This window comes from Rhincodon typus, chromosome 6, assembly GCF_021869965.1.
Source record: "Rhincodon typus isolate 14 chromosome 6, sRhiTyp1.1, whole genome shotgun sequence".
Taxonomy (NCBI): domain Eukaryota; kingdom Metazoa; phylum Chordata; class Chondrichthyes; order Orectolobiformes; family Rhincodontidae; genus Rhincodon; species Rhincodon typus.
This window is the reverse complement of record NC_063337.1, coordinates 95,440,559-95,462,487: the sequence shown is the minus strand read 5'-3', so window position 1 is coordinate 95,462,487 and position 21,929 is coordinate 95,440,559. Positions and strand designations below refer to the sequence as shown.

The following is a 21,929-nucleotide window of genomic DNA, read 5'->3' as shown; positions in this document are numbered from 1 at the left end:
TTGGCCAAGGGTCAGCACAGCGAGAGTGCCACATTGGCCAAGGGTCAACATCAAGGATGCATTGCAGCGTTGACGATACCATATTGCAGTGAGAAGTTAATCAAAGCCCTGTCTATCCTTTCAGCTGGATGTAAAAGATCGCATGGCAGTTTTCAGAAAACAGCAAAGGAGTTCTCCCCAATGCCTCAGCCAATATTTGTCCTTCAACTAACATCAGAACATATTATTACTTTGCTGTACGTGGAACCTTGTGTGTGAACTGGCTGCTGTGCTTCCGAAGTTACACAGTGACTACATTTCAAAAGTGCCTCATTGCCTTAAAAGATGCATTAGAACATCCTTAGGTTATGAAAAAGATGCCACAGAAGTGCAAGACTTTCATTCTACCCAAATTATTTATTTGTTATGGGGGGCTGCTGTAAAGCTTCTTTGCAACCCTGAAGGTCATCAAATCGAATGCTGGATTACCTATTTGACCATACAGTCTATAATACTCACATTGTTGCCTGCAAATGATTTATTTTGAATACCATCAGAAACATTTCAATTGGGCTTTTGTTTATTACTGTTACCAGGCTTTTTAGTCTGTTTAATACTGAACAGCGATAGATTGCATTTATATAGCCCCATTAACATTGCAAAACATGTCAAGCAGGTTTAATAAAGGCAAAAGGAAAAAGCAGAATAGGTCAAGGGCAACAAAAGCTGAGTTTCATAAAGATCTTCAACACACCAAAAAGCACTTGCAACATAAAATGCAAGAGGTAGGAGCAGTTCAGCTTGAACTGTGGACTAACACAGAGGCTACGAGTACGATTTAACCTTGACCAAGACCGGTGATGCTATCGCGTACTCTAACCAAAAGCACCTTGTATGTTTTTAAGGAAGAAACCCTTTCTCAAATCTCGTCTAACATTAAAGGCCCTCTGAACTCTCTCTCTTACTACCTGCTACCTCATTCACTAGCCCGTCTCACCTCACCATTGATGATCAGGCTTCCCAAAAGGAGAGGAAAGTAAAGAGGAGGAAGGGTCAGTGAGGGAATGCCACTGAGCCGTATCTAAGGGCTACAAGCACAACCATCAACGAGAGTCAGATGAACAAAATGCCCTCACGACAGAGATCAAGGATGTGTGGAGACACTGACATTTAGAATGAAAAGAGGATTGATAATTATTATTTACATTGCAGGAGTAATTTAACAAAATCATGCTCCCAAGTCAGAGTTTCACCACAGGGAGCACTCATCAGGAACCTGGTGCACACGGGTACAAGGCTCCATCAGGAGTGCAGGTTTACAAAATTAATCAATCGTTTTCACATCACCTATTACAATTGCACGATGAAGGTTGAAAGGTCAAAAATTCCAAATATAGAAAACTCCGCATACAGCTCTGAATCTAATGTTGCCGACTGCGAGCTTCAAACTGCGAGCCTGATTCAGTGAGAGATCAACCCCTCCCAAAGGAGCGTCTTACCTGCAGTTACTTTGTTCAAAGCCACCAGTGAACTAAGAATCTTGTTGAAGTTTTGTCCTTGATAAAGGTCATTGGCATCAAAAGTCTGTGGGAAACCAAAGGAGTAGACAGTGTCAATATTTTTATTGTTAACACATTATTTCAGTCTTCAGAAAGTGGAGCTTCCAGAGGTGGGGCTGCTTGATGAACAAAAGCCAAGGTTACAAGTCCCGGACATTTACAGCCAACAAGCCTTTCAATATTTAAAAAGTTCCAATGTATTTTTGAATGCATCTATATCTGTGAAGACTTGTCTTCATTCCTGACAGCAGGAGAAAGCACGCACATTCTCATCTCCAGTTTATCAATTAAATCAGAATTCCTGCCTTTTCCACAAACATCAGCTGCTGCCTATTTCACCAACTCAAACCATCCGAAACAAAAACCGTACTTGTACCTCTAATCTCTATCAAATCCACAAAAGCGAGTGAGCTTTAATTGCGAGGTTTTCAATCAAAATATTTAATCTGGGTGTTCACAGGAATCTCAGCCTTAACCGAGCATGCTCCACAATTTCAGCTGCTTGGAAGATTAATTCCATTCATCTCTGCAATTTTAAAATCTCAAATCATGAAATAAATCAACCTGTTCTACTGTATGACACATTGGGAAAAATAAACTGCAAGCAACTTAGAAATTGAGCTTGGTTCAATTACGATCCACTGTCATTATTCTCACTAACCACATTATATTACAACAAGAATATGTGAGTTTAAAAAAAAGTCTTTACCATACTCTGCACAGTAGAGTTGTCCACATTTCATATAAAACCCAATAGTGCACAAGTAAAAACGCCGTTCCCTCCATATACTTCATGATGTCAGTGTGAAGCATGGGCAGGAGGTGTCCTTCACCAAGTTGGAACTTTGAGTACTTGCTGATGTTACATCATGTCTATCACCTGCTCACAATGCGAGATGGCACCAACATACGGTAGTCTCATGCAAGAAAGAAGTTTCAGTGCAGTTTTTATCAAGATCTTTTGCACCTCATTTCAAAATCGGGGAGTTCTCCCTTGTACCCTGACAAGCAATTTATACTTTGAATGAAGGATGAATCCCAGAGTGAACTGGTGATAAAGAGGCTAGGCCAGGCCAGGACTGTGACCATTAAACTCCTTCAATGTGTGGAACCCATACAATAGCTATAAATATCATAATCAGTCAATGAGAATTTGAGGCTTCCAAGGCACAGCCAACATAGTTTCAAACTATAATGAAGTTATGACACAGTTATGGCACAGAGGCATTGTACAAAATACTTCTAAAAGGGCAAAAGAATTAATTGAACCTCATCCAATGTGACATTGAGACACAATCAAATAAGGAAGTTACCCCTTATTAACAGTAAGTTTTCCATTCAGCAATTCTGATAGCTGGAGAGCCATTGGTTTTTTAATTTTCTGATTCTCATTCCCAGGCAGATAAGGTTCTGGCACCAAGAGCTTGTAGGTGGAAAATATAACCTTTCACGAACTGTCCCTATAAATTGGTGTTATTCTTATCAGCAGCTTGAAAAAAAACAAAGATTTAAAAATGAAGAATGAGAAATGGGTTGCCTGGGAAACCAAGCCGGTTTGATCGATTTCAAAATGAATCAAGATACAGAGTAGACACATACTGAACTATATATAATGTAGATATTAACAAATACTTGAATTCCAGGCCCACATTATAACCTGCTCACTAGATTACAGAAGGGATTGTGTTTATATCGCACTGTTTATAATCTCTAGACATCATAAAGTACACTGTAGGAGAAGTATCAGCCAATAAACACAGCAAGATCCCACAGACCGAAAACTGATAATGACCATATATTTTTAGTGGTGTTATTATTTAGTGGCCAAGACACGAGGCAAAACTCCTTTGTACTTATTTGAATAGAGGACAGTGGAGACTCAGATTAGCATCTATTCTGAAAGAGGGCACAACTGACAATGCAGCACCCCCTTATTATAACATGAGAGGATATACTTGGATCACGTGCTAACATCTCTGGAGTGGAACTTGAATACCAACATCCTGACCTAGAGGCAATGGTGCTATCTACTGGGATATAGCAGATACTTTATACCCAGAGAATGGTGAGAAAACAAATTCACTAACACATGGATGGTAAAGGAGACTAGCCACAGAGACAATTAAGGAGATACTAGATAAATACAAAGGAATAAAGGAATAGAGGATATTCTGATAGAATTAGATGAATGATATCTAAAGAGGTTGTGTGGAGCATTACCAATGACATGTACCAGTTGGGCCAAATAACCTGTTGCTATGACGTAAATATTATCTAACACTTCCTAGTACATGTCTTGAGATGATTGAAAGATCTCCGTTTAAATGTCCTCAATTTGAACTCTAGGGAATTCACTCACAATCTTTAATTCCAATGAATAATCCAAATCATTGTCAATATACAGTTTTGCACCTGAGAAGTTGACCTGAAATTTGAAAGTCAAAACACGCGGCAGGCTCCATACAGAACAGTATAAAAATGGTATTTTTAACACTGGGGACTGATTCTAACTTCAACGATATTATGGATTTGTTTTGATTATGTATACCACTGATTTCTTTTAAACCTTCTGTTCCTTTGCTGGTAAATACAGAGAATAATTTTAGCCTGTATGCACCGGGAGGTGGTAGAAGCAAATACGATCATAAAGTTCAAGAGGCATAGACGATCCCATGAGCAGGCAGAGAATAGAGTGAATCAGACCACGTGCAGGCAGATGGTATTAGGTTAGAATAGCATCATGGTCAGCACAGACATTTTCGGCCAAAGGGCCTGTTCCTGTGATGTGCTGTTCAATAGCATGGATATTTGTATCATTTGGATATTTGTATCATTCAGTGCCTCTTTGGGAGTCAAGGGGTGCAGAGTGTGTGGTCAAGGGATCAGAGCTATTTAGTATGGCTGTTAGCTACCACAATCTTGCCCCTCACCCCATGCCCCACAATTGACCCTGGAGTGAAAGAAGTGCAGGCCCTCTCCTACCCTCACAGGCAGGTCACTCTGGTTTTGCCGTCAATAAATCAGCCACTCTTAGTGCATGCTGGGAAGATAGTTAAATCAGGACATTTACCTGCTAACGCTTGTAAGAGCAGCTGTTAATGGCCCATTTAAGGGCCTTAATTGTTGGCAGATCAGGTAAGTTGCCCATGGATTTTCCCAACCAGAACCTAACTGCTGGGATAGTGCGCAGGTATCAACCACCTATCTATTTGCCCTCTGGCACCTGTCCTGCTAATAATAGGAAGGGAAATATTCTACCCATAGAATCAAGAATCTTACACATATTGAGGAACTATTTCATCCTATGCCAGTTCTTTGAAAAAGTTATCCAATTAATCACATTTTCTCCTGTTCTTTTCCACATAGTCTTTAACAAGTATTTAACCAATTTTCTTTATAATGTTACAACTGAATCTGCTCCCACCATCCATTCAGCAAGTGCTTTACAGATTATCCTAACTTGTCACAATAAAATTTCCAACTCACTCTGGTTCTTTTACGACTATTGTAAACTTGTGTCAAAGTTATTCACAATTTTGACTGCTTCTATTAAATGTCTGGTCATCTGTTTTTGTTCCAAGGAGAATAATCACAGCCTCTCCAGTTTCTCCACAGAATTGAAGTTCCTTATTCCTGGTATCATTGCAGCAAATCCCTTCTGCATCCACTCCAGTCAACACAACACTCTTTCTGAAGTGTGGTGCCAAGAATTGAGACCACCCTGGTGATGTACAAGGGTGCAGCTTAAGCTCCTTGGAGCAGCGGTCTCAAAGGAATCATATCACAAGTAGTTAAAACACAGGAACAGGTATATGAGAACTATGGCAGAATTGGACAAATGTATAATGACATTTGATTTTGGGAGTCTTTCGAACATCAACTCAGTTTTTCCAATATTTTAATCATTGTTGTGGTGATGTTCAGCAGGATCTATTCACCCAATGGAAGACAGGATTGGAAATCTGTTTCCCAGATTTCAAGCAACAATGATTTTAACTTTCACAATAAATCAGAGAGAGAACCTTGGCTGACTCATCTACATTAAGTTGCCAAGCTATAGAGCTTGCAGCACATGAACTAACACATCCTCCTAAAATTGGAAGGAAATGCTGAATGGAATTATAACTTGTCAACCAGGCACAATGGCAGAGCCTGAAACCAGTGCTGTTAAAGAAAAAGTTTACCTTGTATTTCATTACTGCGCAAACAATTTTGTGTGACTTACAGGTGTAAATGTATTTTTCAAAAGTAACATGTATAGATTTAAAAATTTTAAAATCTATTGTTGGTCGATTTGTTCGAGCTCCTTTTTTGTATACAATGAAACTAAGTTACAGGCCTTGTTGTTACATATTACGTAATTGAGAACTCAAGTTCCTGGCATATGGCCAACGTTTATACAATGTTTAATCATTAAAGAGTAATGGCTTTAACCATTTATTGTTTAGATAAACATGATGACGTAAATCAGGTCAAACCACTGATTGTGAGGTTTTTATATTGCAAGCGATGCAAGGCTCTTCTCATACATACAAAACTTTGCAGAGTCTAACTGTGCAAAAACAGACCCTTCAGTCCGACATGTCCATGCCAACCAGATATCCTTTGGAAATCTAGTCCCATTTGCCAGCATTTGGCCCATATCCCACTAAACCCTTACTATTCATGTACCCATCCAGATGCCTTTTAAATGTTGTAATTGTACCCGCCTCTACCACTTCCTCTGGCAGCTCGTTCCATACATGCACCGCCCTCTGCATGAAAAAGTTGCCCCATAGCTCCTTTTAAAATCTTTCCCCTCTCACCTTAAACCTATGTCCTCTAGTTTTGTATTCTCCTACCCTGGGAAAAAGACCTTGGCTATTCACTTTATCCGTGCCCTTCATGATTTTATAAACCTCATTAAGGTCACACCTCAGCCTCTGACACTCCAGGGAAAATAGCCCCAGCCTATTCAGCCTCTCCGTATAGCTCAAACCCTCCAACCCTGGCAACATCCTTTTAAATCTTATCTGAACCCTTTCAAGTTTCACAACACTTTTCCTATTGAGGGAGATCAGAATCCAAAAAAGTGGCCTAACCAATGATCTGTACAGCCACAACATGACCGCCCAACTCCTATACCCAATGCACTGACCAATAAAGGCAAGCGTACCAACTGCCTTCAACACTACCCTGTCTACCTTCAAGGAACAATGAACCTGCACCCCAACATCTCTTTGTTTGGCAACACTCCCCAGGGGCCTACCATTAACTGTATAAGTCCTGCCCTGATTTGCCTTACCAAATTGCAACACCTCACATTTATCTAAATTAAACTCCATCTGCCATTCTTTAGCCCTTCTGATCAAGATCCCATTGTACTCTGAGATAATCTTCTTCACTGTCCACTGGACCACCAATTTTGGTGTCATCTACAATCTTACAAACTATACCTCCTATATTCACATCCAAATCACTTGCTTATATGACAAAAAGCAGTGGATCCAGCATTTAGATGATAATACCGACCAGTATTTGATGCTGTAATGTTTCAAACTTTGAAGCAAAGAAGTTTCTCTTCAGTCAACTCTACTCTTCTGATTTCCAAATTACCTTAAAAGTTGTGCTATCCTATTGTGAAGACAAAAATGAAAATAAGCCAAGAATGTCTGATTTAAAAATTGAACCTGAACTAGGCCCATCAAATATACTCAAATTATTACCCACATTCTCACCCCATTTTACATAAAGATCATACAATCGAGCATACCTCCTCCATTCCCTTGTGCAACAACGCAAGGGATTAACTCATAATTAGACATGTAAACACTAAAACCGAAAAGAATTATTGGCCAATAAACAAACATCAGTTCCTTTGTAGAAGAATGGAAATGCAGTACAGACCTGCTGAGCCTGCCTGCTTATTCTTCTCAACCTGGTCAATAGCAACTTCCTGGAATAGTGATGAAGGTTAAAAAAAAATGCAGTCTAAGATCATTCAGTTAGTGTAATAAATGATTTTGTTACAATTCTCACCACTCTCTTTGCTAAGATGCACATAATCACAAAGTTCATGATGTTGACATAATTTTTTTTTCCCCAATTTTCTTCGGGTTCTGATGGCTAATTTTAGCAAGAAATGTAATTTCTGTTTTTATTTATTCATTCACAGGACGAGGTCATCACTGGCTAGCCCAGCATTTGTTACCCGTCCCCAATCGCTCAGAGAGCAGTTAAAAGTCAACCACAGTGCTGTGCGTCTGGAGTCACATGTAGGCTAGGCCATGTAAGGATGGCAGTTTCCTTCCCTAAAAGGCATTAGTGGGTTTTTCCAACAATTGACAATGGATTCATGGTCACCATTAGACTCTTAATTCCCAATTTCTTTTTTGTATTGAACTCAAATTCCACCATCTGCCACGGCTGGATTCAAACCCAGGTCCCCAGAACATTACCTGGGTCTCTGGATTAACAGTCAAGTGATAATACCACTAGGCCATCACCTTCCCAGTGGAGAAAGTACAGAAGAAAGCAAGTGTGAAAGTCCAGTACAGAACAAACAACCAACCCATCAAATCAACCTTTCTTGAGTCCTACACATTTTATTCAATAGCCTGTTTCTGTTCAAGGGCTCAATGTTAGAATCGTAAAAACACAGGAGACGATCATTTGGTTCATCACGCATGTACCAGATCTTTGAAGGAGTTAGTCAATTTACTGTGCCGTCCTGTCCTTGCCCATTGTCCTGCAACTTTTTCCTTTTCAAGTTTTTGTCAAAGTCCCTTATGGAAGAGATAATCTTTACTTATGATTTAACCCTCAGAGTCCAGGTATCATTTTGGTAAATTTATGGTGCACCCAGTCTAAGGTCTATATGATGTGGTGTTCAGAATTGCGCACAGTCTTTCAGATGTGGTCTGATTGCAGCTTTATACTGTCCTTTTAATCAGCATGCTGTTACCTATCCCTGTAATCTCCTCTGGCAATCACCTATTCAGTAGAATTCACTTGTTTCCCTTTTCAATCTCCAGATTTTTACATAAATCGTTAAACCAATCACACACCCCATGCCCCACCCCCAGCCAATTCAGATGGACATAAAAGATTCCAAAGTACAACTGGAAGGAGGCTTGGAGGTAAATTATCAACCTAATTCAGAAATTGACTGAGCTGCAGGAGCCAGAATAGAGACAGCAGGCAGTTACTTTAATTGGCAGAATGTAATTAGTGGTGTCCTATACTTAGTGACTACTTAGATGATGGGATAGAAAGCCACAATTTGCCAATGGCCCAATGGACAGGTGGCATTATAAGAAATGCAGAAATAGGCATAAAATGGCAAAGAGGTTTCAAAAATAAAGCAAATTACCATACACTGTAGCGAATGGATTCCAATGTAGGCACATGTGGTATGACAGAACTGGTTCTTTCTAAATGGTGAAAAGCTAAAACAGTAATGATCCAAAGACACTTGGGAGACCAGGTACATAAGATATTAAAACATCAAGGACACATGCAGAAAATAATGAAAAAGTTAACTAAAATATTAGTCTTCCTGTTCAGAGAACTGGAACATAAGGCACTATATATCACGCTTCAGCAGTATAAAGCTGCAATCAGACCACATCTGAAAGACTGTGCGCAATTCTGAACACCACATCATATAGACCTTAGACTGGGCGCACCATAAATTTACCAAAATGATACCTGGACTCTGAGGGTTAAATCATAATTAAAGGTTATGCAAGCTATACAATGTAGATGAGGAGTTAATTTGATCATAGTTCCCAGCTATTAAAAGGAAACATACCAAATACATAGAGAAAAATCTATTTTCGCTGTTTGTCAAAACTAGGGCTGGGTGACCCAGTCAAAACGTTAGGGCTAAATTTTTCAGGTATGAAGTGAGGAAACACCTCTGCACACGATGGGGAATTGGGATTTGATCATAAGATAAAGAAGCAGGAGTAGGCCATTGTTGGTCCCTTGAGCTCCACCATTTAATACGATGATCTGATTGTGGCTTCAATTCTGTTTTCCTGTTGGCCCGCTTAACATTTGACTCTCTTGTCTATCCAAGATCGACCTCAAGCTTGAATATATTCAGTGTCCCAAATGCCACTTCTCTCTGGGGATGAGAACTCCAGAGGCCTGCTCAAGATCCTAAGAAATAGCAGTTAAAGATGAAACACTCAAAGAAAGAATTCCTCCTCATCTGTCTTATAAGGGAGACTCCTTATTTCTAAACAACGCTCTAGTTCCAGATTCCCCAAAGAGGGGAAACATGTTCTCAGCATCTACCCTGTCAAACTCCCTCAAACCCTTACATATTAAGTTCATCTCATTTTTCTAAACTTGAACGAATATAGGCCCAACCTGCTCAACATTTCCTCCTAAAACAATCCCTTCATTCCAAGGAACTTCTTTGAACTTTTTTCACTGCAGGTATATGTTTCCAAAAATGCACACATTACTTCAGGCGCAGCAAGTCTCACTAATGCCCAGTACTTTGGACTAAAAATAAAAGACAGATATATGTCGCTGTGTTGCACATCAGCCAAGATATTACTGAGAAGTGTTACAGGCTCAAGGGGCTGCACAGTCAATCCCTATTCCTAACTGCTTATGTGCCAGACTGAACTGATGAGGCTTCCAGATCTACTCTTAAGGAAACTGTTCTGAGAATTAAAACAACCCCTGCCACCACGTGCTTCTCTAACTCATGCAGCTGTTTATGTTTAAGCTCTAAGCTAAATGTCGCTAAGTTTACTGTATCAGCTACTTATTTCCCCTGGTTGACACCATACTCCACGAAGGATATACTGGCTGTCACTAAAATGATAAGGGGCTTAGATGGTTCATTTTTAAAGACAGTTTGAATAAAGTTTATCTTGGGTTCTCTATCCAATAGAAGAATAAAGGCTTATCTAATGAGGTGTTTGATATGTTTAACAGGTTCGAAGTGTATATAGGGAGGATCAATTTCCTCTGATGGGGGGTGGGGGGGCAGTGAATCCAGAACAAGGGGTATAACCTTAAAATTAGAGCCAAGCAATTAAAGGACGCTGTCTGGAAACAATTCTTCACACAAAGGTATTTGAAATGCGGCACCTTTGTCTACAATATAGATCTTTTGGGTCAGGGGCTCAAGGGATACGAAGCAAGGCAAGTAAATGGGGTGGAGGTACAGGTCAGCCACTATCTACTTGAATGGGAGACAAGGCACAAGGGACTGAATGGCCTCCTTCTGTTTCAAAAGTTGCCACATTTCTGTGATGCTGCAATTTTGGACCAAAATACTAAGCTAATCACTCTTATCCATTCAAATAGAACTGTGCCTACCAAAGTGCAGAAGTAGGAGATGCTATTTGTTCCACATAGCATTTCATTCACTTTTTCATGGTCTTTATTGCAATAGAAATTTACATCTGGATATTTAGATGTGCTAATCTTTCACAAACAAATACTTAGAGGAAAGGATCTTTGTTCCTATTCACCTCAGATCAATAGCAGTTCGTCAGCTAATCTCTGAGCACATCTAATTGACAAATTTCCTTCCAGCTGAAGGCACCATTGTACACAGCACATTCACCGGTGTAAATAACCCCAGGCCAGGAAAGATTAAATGGATTGAATGACGAAAGACTTATGTTTATACACCACCTTCAAAGGCAAATATTTCACCCGCACTTTATTAGACTGAAACAAAGCAGAATTTACCAGAATAGGTGACTGTAAATGTGGTTAAAGAGGGAGCTGTCGGAGGGAAATGGAAAGATTTGGGCAGAGAATTTCAAAGCACAGGTTCAAGACTTTCAAGAAGGTAAACACGTTTCAGAGTTTTAAGACTTGATAGCATTGACATCAGATGATTTCAAAAGATTATACAGGACCTTGGTTTATCATTTCATCCAAAAGATGCCACCTCTGACAATGGAGCACTCAGTATGACAGTGGACTGTCAACCTTGCTTAAGTGTACAAGTCTCTGGAAGGTGTTTTGAGCGAATTAGTTTCTGATGTGGAGTTCGAGGGTGCTCTCAACTAAGTCACAAGTGAAAACACAGTTAATTTCTTGTGATTTTCTTCTTCTGTTTTAGTTGCGCTACAAGTTAATTAACCCATCAAAAAAAAGCCCTTTAACCCCTCATGAATGTAAACTGAAACAATAATTATGTGAAATGGATATGTATTACTACCTTATGTGTAGCACACTGCAGTTTAATGCACCTATTGCTCTGCAGATTATGGGTTCCTCAAAGCCCGGTATGTTGCCTTAATTCAATACCAGTAATGGCAGGCTCCAAAGATTTCAAAACTTGCACTTTTGAGAGATGGAGATCAGCACTAAGACTTACATTTATTCTTAAGAAACCTCACCTAGTCTAGCAGCATCTGTGGAGGGAAGAACAGAGTTAATGGTTCGAGTGCAATTTCAGAACGGATGAGAGGTAGAAACGTGATAGGTATTTTGCTGTTGAAAAATGCACGTTAGGTAGAACAAAAGAGAAGGTCAGAGATAGATTAGAGGGCAGGAGAAATTAAATGAAAAGGATGTCATGGTACCCAAGCGAAAAGGATGTGATGGTTACAAGTAAAGCAACAAAGCATTGGTCCAACAAGATAGAGAGATAAAACTTTGTCTATGCACAAGAAAGCATGAGTGCATGACTAGACAGCTGTAATTAGTATTGAGCATAGAATCATAGAATCCCTACAGTGTGGAAGCTGGCCATTTGGCCCATTGAGTACACAGCGACCCTCTGAAGAGCAACCCCCAACACTATCCCTGTTACCCTGCACTTTCCAGGTTAAGCCACCCAGCCTACACATCCCTGGGCACTATGGGCAATTTAGCATGGCCAATCCCAATGTGCATATCTTTGGACTGTGGGAGGAAACCAGAGCAGGAAGTAGTGGTGCCCTGGATGGCCCTGGGACAGTGAGCATAGATTTTGTACTTGACAGGCCCCTGTGCATCATAGACAGTCTCAAAAATAAACATTTGCTGAACAAAGACAACTAGTTTGGAATGGAGAAATATGAAAAGTACTGAGAATAAAAAGCCACAAGTCCACTTGATGGAAAGTTATTTGACCATCTGGTAGATAGAGCTGTGAGGAGACTTCACACTTGCAATGTCTAAAACTACCTGATATCAAATCACATGCAACTAAATCCACAACAACAATGAGCAAGAAGGAAGCAGGATGATCTAATAGTACATATTTATTCTAAATATTCCAGCATTGAATATTATCAAATTCAAAACAGGAGCAAGTGGTTAAAACGTTGGCAACTTTCTTCATAAAGCCCACCCAATGGTGAATAGATTGCTTTATGGTGATCCCAATGTCAGATTCCATTCTTACTCTTTGCATGTCTGTGTGTCTTCTGTAACTCTCAGTTTATCATATGTATCCCTGATACCCTGGAAAAACAAAAGTCTTTCTCAGCAGCTCACACAAGCTTCAAAATTAAACTAATAAAAGCAGCAGTTGAAAATATTAATCTTAAAAACCCGCATCACACAGACCAAGATTACCCTGAAACAGAGGGTTTGGTTTTGCGAATTTTTGCTACTGGTCAGTGAACAAGCAACACCATGTGAATGAGAAAAAGAAAGAGGCTAAGCATAGATCTTTTAAGGACATACAAAGATACCAGTGTGTAAGCAGGAAGAGAAATCACTGCAGGGGATTGTCTGGGTATTGTATGATGCATGTGAGAAAAATAGGAGAGTAGAGGTATTGGAGGAAATGCTGTGCTTAACCTTATTAAGGATTGCAGATGAATCATCGAAAAGGATGAGGAGGGCAGGTATTTTGGGACTCAAGCAAACCCCTTTAAGGCACAGGGCTGCAGAGCTGCTCGGAGTGTTCAAACATCTGCTTCCAGAAATTATTGTCATGCACTCAGACACCTGTGCAGCGGCAATAAAACTAGGAGGGAATGTAGGTAGTAAGGGTGCAAACCAAAGTGGAGAGATTCACACATAGTATTCTGAGAAAGACAGATACGGGTTTGGGAAGAGACTGCTCATTCGAGAACTATGGGCAGCATGGTAGCTCAGTGGTTATCCCTGTTGCCTTACAGTTCCAGGGACCCAGGTTCGATTCCAGCCTCCGGCAACTGTGTGCAGTTTGCACATTCTCCCGGTGTCTGCTTAGGTTTCCTCTGGTTGCTCTGGTTTTCACCCACAGTCCAAAGAAGCGCAGGTTAGGTGGATTGTCCCTGCTAAATTGCCCATAGTGTCCAGGGATGTGCAGGCTAGGTGGATTAGCCATGGGAAATGCAGGGTTACAGGGATAGGGTGAGTGGGGGAAGTCTGGGTGGGATGCTCTTCGGAGGGTCAATGTAGATTTGATGGGCCAAATGGCCTGCTTCCACACTTTAGGAATGCTATGATTCTACGACTGACAGCTTGGAGATGGGATGGTAGTTTGCAAGGATAGCCAGGTGTGTGGATTACTGCAGGGCAGTGTGTACGATTATATCAGATTTGAAAGAAGTTCACAGAACCACAAAGTGCAGTAGAGACAGCCATTTAAAGTAACCATGCAGTGCAAATTCATAACTAACATTAGAATCTGCAATGAGATGTCCATGTCTCTGGGTAAATTGACAGGAGCTGAAATTGCCCGGTAGAATCCAAAGAAAGGGCTGCTCGTGGAGCTCGAGTTAAACAACCATCAGGAGAGGCTGAAATGACACAGAAGATTTTTCTACTTGCGGAGGAATTAAAGCACACCAGTCAAAAATACAACAGACCCTATACGGAATTCAAGAGAAGCCTCTTTATGCAGAGATTAGTGAGAATGTGCACGCTACCGCATGAAGAGGTACAGCAAAGATGTATTTAAGGTGAAATAGAGAACAGCAACACAAAATAAAGTTTAAAAACTCTAACTGAATATACAAAGCATCTACAATAAGACAGCTGAACTTGCGGCACAAACAGAAATAAAAATGGTTTAAAATTAAATGCTATAAGTGACATAGTTACAAGGTGACTTGACTTTGGAATATTCCAGGGTAGATAGCAATGTAAAAGCAAAGTCAGAATGGAAAAGAAGACGGGTGCCCCTAATTGTAAAGGACAACATAAGAACAATAGTGAGAAATGGCCTTGGTTCAGAAGATCAAAACATAGAATCAGTATGGATGGTGATAAGCAATAGCAGGAGTGGGAGTTATTTACATGTCAGCAAACATAAATTACATGATCAGAAAGACAATTAGCCAGGCAATAGAAGTTTGCAACAAATGCAATGTAATCATTGTGCTGACTTTAATTTTCATTTAGACTGCACTAATTAAATTGGCAAAAGTTATTTTGGAAATTAAGTTTGTAGAATGTTTGCATCAATTTCATGGAGTAATATTTTGTGGAGCCAAGCAAAGATCAAGCTACTTTAGATCTCATATTAGATAATGAGGCAGAGTTAATTTATAATCTCATGGTAAACGATCCACTGGGAATTAGTGATCATAATACGATTGAATTACATGTTAAGTTTGAAACTGACATACTGCAATCTCAAGCATGACTTCAATAAAGATAATTACATAGATAGGAGGGTAGAGCCAAATAACATTCATTCAGCACACGGACTAAAAGATATGATAGTAAATAAACAGAAATATTTACAGAAAGAAAGTTCAACAAAAATATATTGCATTGATAAATAGAAAATCAGTAAGAAAGATCCATTCATGGCTTACAATGGAAGTTGAGGATAGTATTAGGTTTAAGGAGGAGACTTAAAATATCGCAAAGGATCAGAGCAAGTCTGATGATTGGGAGTCTTTCAGAAGCCAGGATAAGACAAGCAAAAGATTGATTTAAAAAGTTGATTTTAATTGTGTGTGAGAGAGGTATGGTCAGATACGGTTAAATTTAGAATGCCAGGTGGATATTATAAAAGAGTATATCATGAAATGTAACAGACTGTTTGCAATGATTGCGAACATTCTATTGGGAGATTTCTAATTCAGTATTTGCCTGTAAATTGTTGGACTCGGCAAAAGGTGTTAAACATGGAGAGACCCTACTATTGACTGGAATTAGATTAACAGAAAGAAGAAATCGCTTAGAATAGATAGCAGAAACCTTGAAAGACAATTTCTGGAAAAACACTGATTCCCAATGGCCTTCAGAGCTCAAATGGGATATTCAGTGATATGATTTTTAAAAAAAGGGAGGATTTAATGATATTGACAGTGCAAGACTGCCAGATACAGGGTGAAAACGGTACGAAAGTAGAAACATAACCAAAAGGAGGGTAGAGATACATCTGGCAATTATTATAGAGGACAAAAATCAGGAACTCTAACAGAGGGAATGCCAGGGGTATTGTCAACATGTTTTAGATTTGCTTCAAAATATGTATTATGCAATGAATTATCTTACATGAAACAATAAGTTTTTGAAATTATGCATGATGCAGAAGGTGTGGAATAAGAAAATGGTGATACTGATTAGGGCAGACAGACAAGAAGATTCAAACCAGTAATGAATGTTTTAATCACAGGCTTATTCAATTGTGCTGCATTCGATAGCAGATGTACATCAACATTGTGTGGAGTGGATTAGTTAAAATATTACTTAGATTTATGACATAATAAGGGGAAAAGTAATGTTAAGAAATTTGAGAGTTCTTCATATTTCATATTTGGGGATGACAGCATTCTACAATGAGTAAAAGGAGCTGTGATTTCCCAAAACATAGCTGGAGTAAACCACTTTATCAGCACTGATGTGACATCAAGTGAAATATCCTTACTAATGAGCAGGCTGTCCATAAAAAATAGTTCAAATAAAACACATGACAATGCAAAAACTTTGGGAAGACAGTGGATTTACAGTTTACACAGTCTGGATGTTTTTATATTCCTTCAGCATGATCTATTTTTTCTAATCAAAATATTAAGCAGGTATTATTCGTACCAGGAAATAGAACTTTAAAGGAAGAAAAAGGCAGTTTGTTCATCCATCTTCTTATCCTGCTTATAGATGCAGAAGGGAAGATGAGCACACTAAACATATAGCAGAGACCAGCAACAAATGTGATATAGATTAAAAAATATACAATGAGCTAATCACAGCCCGTGGTAAGTTTCTCATTAACAAAATACTGGAACAAAGCTGTAGCAATGGACTTGGGATCAGGTAGAAATACATATTCATCTGTACTTCTGAGACACGGCAACTAGATTTAGTTGGTAGTCTAGTGTGTGAGAAAACACACATTGTCAAAATGAGCATGACCATGGAAAGTCTATTTTGTAATGGAATATGTGAAAGAAATCACATGACCTAATAGATCGAGACTTCATAAAGTCCGATCAGCTAAGCAGGTTGTGAATTAACATCTGCACTGGCATTGGCAGTCCATGCAAAGAACTCACTGCAAATGATTGGGGCTACATCCATAGCAATTGTTTTTGGGGAGAAATCAAAAAGTTCTTTCAGTAATTAGTGATATGATATAGGCAGGGACTACAATTCAGAAAACTTGGTTTTAACCAGCACCCTTGATAAACTGGTAAAAATTATAAACCTCAAATACCACAATCTACCACGATGTCCAAATATTTATGTTGCAAATAAAGTATAACAGTGACGTGTATTCCCCTTGCTTTGCATTTCTATTACGTACTGTGTGTTTTTACATTGATTTTAGGAGGTGGGTTGATGTTTCTACATTGTCTTTTTGAGGGACGTTGATGTCCCGAAGCTTTGCTTGATCATAGTTTATTGCAGTTATGCATACCTCTTAATTATCCAGAATATTTAATCAACCGGCACTTTCCTGGTCCCATAGGTGCTGGTTAATAAAAGGCTTGCTGTCCCTTCACTTTTTCTATGTACCCTGCTGCTGGCAGAAGGGCATTAAGCCTGAAGCTTCATAGAAAACCTGGTGAGCCTCACCGCAAAAGGCCATCAAAAATAAATTTTAATCTAAGGGATACGGTATAGTATGAAAGAGAAAAGCAGAAAGATGGGAAGTCCAGGTCAGGTTCTTGAACATGATCAATATACAGTAATTTTATACATGACAACCAAACTATTAGGTGCATTCTTCAAAGTTAATTGGCACTGATTACACACTTGGAAAATGTGAACTTCATAAAACATGATAACGTACTTCGTACTCATATTTTGGGCAATTGTGATTATGGAAGATGAAGAGCTGATTGAACATGAGTAAAGTGACATATAGATACAGGACAATGTTATTTGCCTCAAAGCACACCAAACATTGGCACCAAACTACCCATATTTGCCAGAAGGAGCCAGTGAATGATGAATCACAAAAACGATCTTGAAGATCTGCTTAATTCTTTTCAGCAACCTACTCCTGGGAGTACAAATAAATCAAGACAAAAGCTGCCTATTTGCCAAGTAAAAAACATTCAAAAGGAACTGTTTAGACCATGAGATAGTAGGAATTGCCGATGCTGGAGAATCTGCGATAACAAGGTGTAGAGCTGGATGAACTCAGCAGGCCAAGCAGCATCAGCGGAGCAGGAAGGCTGATGTTTTGGGTCGGGACCCTTCTTCAGAAAGAAGGGTCTGAAGAAGGGTCCAGACCCGAAATGTCAGCTTTCCTGCTCCTCTGATGCTGCTTGGCCTGCTGTGTTCATTCAGCTCTACACCTTGTTATCTCTTATGTTAAGACCATTTTGTTTTGTGGAGTAAAACTGTACCAAAAAATTAACTGAACTGATACGTAGCAAAATCTCATTAGTTTGGTCTTGTAGGACAAGGGGGATATTCTATCATGAGAGGTTGAGTAAATTGTTCTCTGGACTTTAGAATAATGGGAGGTAATCTCATTGAAACATTCAAGGTTTGAAGGGGTAGGACAGGATAGACATCAAGATTTTCCTTAGCTGGGGATTCTCAAACATGGGAGTACAATCTCAGGATAACAGGTCATTTAAAACTGAGAAGAGAACTTCCTTCACTCAAAGGATTGTAAATCTTTGAAATTTTCTATCCCAGAGGGCTGTGGATGATCCATCATTGAATATATTTGAGGCTGAAAATCATTTTTTTGCTCTTTCAGGTAAGCAAAGGATATAGGAAGCAAATAGGAAAGTGGACAGGGAATCCAAGGTCAGCAATGATTGAATTGAATGGCAGACAGGCTTCATGGACCCTAAGGTCTACTCTTGGATCCATTTCTGTTTTGATAGTTTGCATTCCAGAGCGTCTTGCATATCTCAGGATATCACAAAACAATTCGTAACCAATGAATTATCACCCGGGTGTTAAAAATGCAGGGAAACAAACGTAGCATCCAATTTGTACAGAGCAGTATCCCACAAATAGAAAATGAGGTGAAATGAGAGGATGTAATGGTTTGCCACCAGTGTTGGGGGTGATACTAACAATGACAGTGAGAGAAACAGTGCTTGGAAAATCCAATTCCATTTTTTCCCTTTTTTCAAGAATTTCTTAGTTTCCTACCTGAGTTTCCCTTCGTGTAAAATACACTGTCTAAATAACCCTGTGTTAAACCATTCCTTCAACTTTCCACCTGAAATCTTCTCCTGACCATGCTGTGTCTGCCCAATCTTTCACCCATACTACCTCTGGTACCAATTACAACAGACAGACCTCATCTATCCATGACAAATTTTACACTGACTTATATTTCCACCATGTCTATAATGTGCAAATCCACACAGTCCATCAGCAGCTTTTCCCTTGTTGTCTTTACCTTTCACAGTTCCAATAAAAACAACAGTTTCTTTATCACTGGATCAAGGTGGCAATATTTCCAAAATAAATTAGAAATGATTAACCAATAACAGTTAGTAGTACAGCCCAACTGGGAGACTGAACATTCAATCACTACCCAACCATTAAATATACTAAGTGACAGACAACTTGTTCATTAACCCCACATCTTCAAAACACACCACTCAAACAGATTTCAGCTACCTGGATCTCACACCAAAGCCATCTTTTAAATACCACCTTTTACTCAAAACACTTAGAAGCCCCTGCTGAAATGCCCTTCTTTAGTTTACTATCTATTGTAGCTCAATCACCATGGGAAATCTCTCTCTCTCCAAAATAAAAGGTGCTCTATAAATATGCTGGTTCAGAGTACACAAATCCACTCAAATCACATCGCATATCACAGTGATTATCAAAAAAGTTTCCCTTAAAGACAACAGCAACATTTCAATTTTTAAAAATCTGTGAAAGCTGAAAATTGGATTCCGAAAACCAAAAATGCTGGAGAAACTCAGCAGGTCTGGCAGCATTTGAAGAGAGAAAAACAGTTAACATTTCAAGTCCCGGGACCAGGTCAGAATTTGCAATAGCTGAGAAAGAATGGTTTTTATGCTGATGATGGTATGGGGATAAGGAGTGAATAGAATACGTGAAGATCATGGGGGTGGTGATTGGGGAAGAGAGAGAGAGAGAAAACAAAAGAGGAAAACTAAGAGATTTCTGGTCATAAGCCAAGAGAGATTAATGCCAGGTTGGGTGGTAATGAGAAGTGTAAAATGGTTGAAAATGGGTTGACAGTGCTGGGAGCAACCCATACACAACAGGTCCTGGGTATGGCATGGGGGTAGTTACCAAATATGAAGGAGTGTGTTCACATTTTGAAACTGTTAAATTCAATAAATTCAAGAGTCCTGAAAGCTGTAAGGTGCCTGGGCAGAAGATGAGCTGTTGTTCCTCCAGCTTGTTTTGAACCTCATGGAGTATTGCAACAGGCCCACGACAGAAGTGTTGGCAATGGGAACACAATGGTGATTTGAAGTGGCAGGCAACTAGAAGCTCAAGGTCACTTTTGCAGACAGAGCTTAGGCGTTCAGCAAAGTGGTCACTCAGTCAGCATTTTGTCTCCCCAATGTAGGGGAGACCAGAAGGTGAGCAGTGAATACAGCAGACTAGACTGAATGAGGTGTAGGTAAATCCCTGTTTCATCTGAAAGGTGTGTTCGAGGTCTTGGATAGTGAGGAGGGAGGAGATAAAAAGGAAAGTGTTACACCTTCTGCGATTGCATGAGTAGGTACTTTGTGGGTGTTTGGAAGTGTTGGGAGTGGAGGAGGAGAGGATCAGAGTGTTCTGGAGAGAACGGTCCCTCTGGAATGGCAACAAGGGAATGGAGTGTGTGTCTGGTGATGGCATCCTGCTGGAGGTGCAGATTGGTGAGGTTGAAAAGTGAGGACCAGGGGACCATATCGTTATTGAGGGAAGGAAAGAGGCGAGGGCAGAAATGCATGAAATGGGTTGGACACAGCTATGGGCTCTGTCAACCAAGATGGCAGGGGACCCTTGATTGAGTAAAAGGGTGGACATTTCTGAGGCCCCTCTGTGGAAGGTGGCATCATTTCAACAGTTCAGAGTCTGTGAAATCGAGGTGATGGATTGGAGGATTAGGAATGCTGTGATTCACTGACATTCACAAAATAAAAGGACAGCATGAATTTCTCAGCTCTTGCTTCAAACAGCCAAGTACAATTGGAGTCAGAAAACAAATCAATATATTCACCACTTCTAAAGAACAACCTATATTTATGTGGCACCTTTAAAACATTAAAAAAAATCTGCTTCACAGTAGCTGAACAAAATATGGCACTGAACCATTTAAGGAGATCTAACAATGAAAAACACAATAAAAGAGATAGGTTTTATGGATGGATGTAAAAATTCTTTCCCACTCCCCTGGCTTTCTCTTCTCTCTGCACCAGCACTCTATTCCTGCCTAAATCCACCCAACCTTTGCCAGCTCTGTCCCTCTCTATACCAACCCACTCCAGATTTGAACACATTCAGTACTCTGCCATCCCTTTTTACTTGCCAATTAAACTCAAAGAGTAACCACATTTTTCTTTTACCAGTCTGGCACACGTGGTGAACAAGTGACATACTGACCTCCACGCGAAGCGCCCCACAGCCTTTCAAAAACTCTTTGATGTTGCTCAGACATTCTGCTTCTGATTTGGGGTCCTGATGTATCTAAAGAATGAATACAGGGTAGAATTAGAGCACAGAACGTGAGCACCCAACGTTAGCTTAATATCACGTGCGTTGAACGTAAATCTCTAACAAACCACACTCCACACCCAGCGGATACATGGTGCAAAGGAATATGGAAAGGACACAGGGCAGCAATGAATCCCACACTCAAAAAGAGCTTGCAAAATACAGCCTTGTAAAGCTTCAATAATATGATGCAACTACCTGCATTCATATGCACCTTTAATGGGGTAAGGTGTCCCAACGCACTTCACAGGAGTGTTCCCAATCAAACAGACACATGGGGAGATTTTTGGATGGATCACAGTTACTGTATGTGATTTGATGCCAACTGCCACCACTTTGTGATAACAAGGTGTAGAGCTGGATGAGCACAGCAGGCCAAGCAGCATC

General features: G+C 39.8%; 1 protein-coding gene across 1 annotated transcript in view; it reads right to left on the bottom strand.

Moving 5' to 3' along the window:
* Nucleotides 1-21,929, bottom strand: part of LOC109935822 (rho guanine nucleotide exchange factor 7-like) — a 124,624-nt gene that overhangs the window by 88,112 nt on the left and 14,583 nt on the right. The window contains exons 2-3 of the mRNA XM_048598229.1: nucleotides 21,432-21,515; nucleotides 1,479-1,563 (exon numbers count right to left, since the gene is read on the bottom strand). Of these exons, the coding sequence (XP_048454186.1) occupies nucleotides 1,479-1,563; nucleotides 21,432-21,515 (169 nt within the window). The remainder of the gene's footprint in view (nucleotides 1-1,478; nucleotides 1,564-21,431; nucleotides 21,516-21,929) is intronic.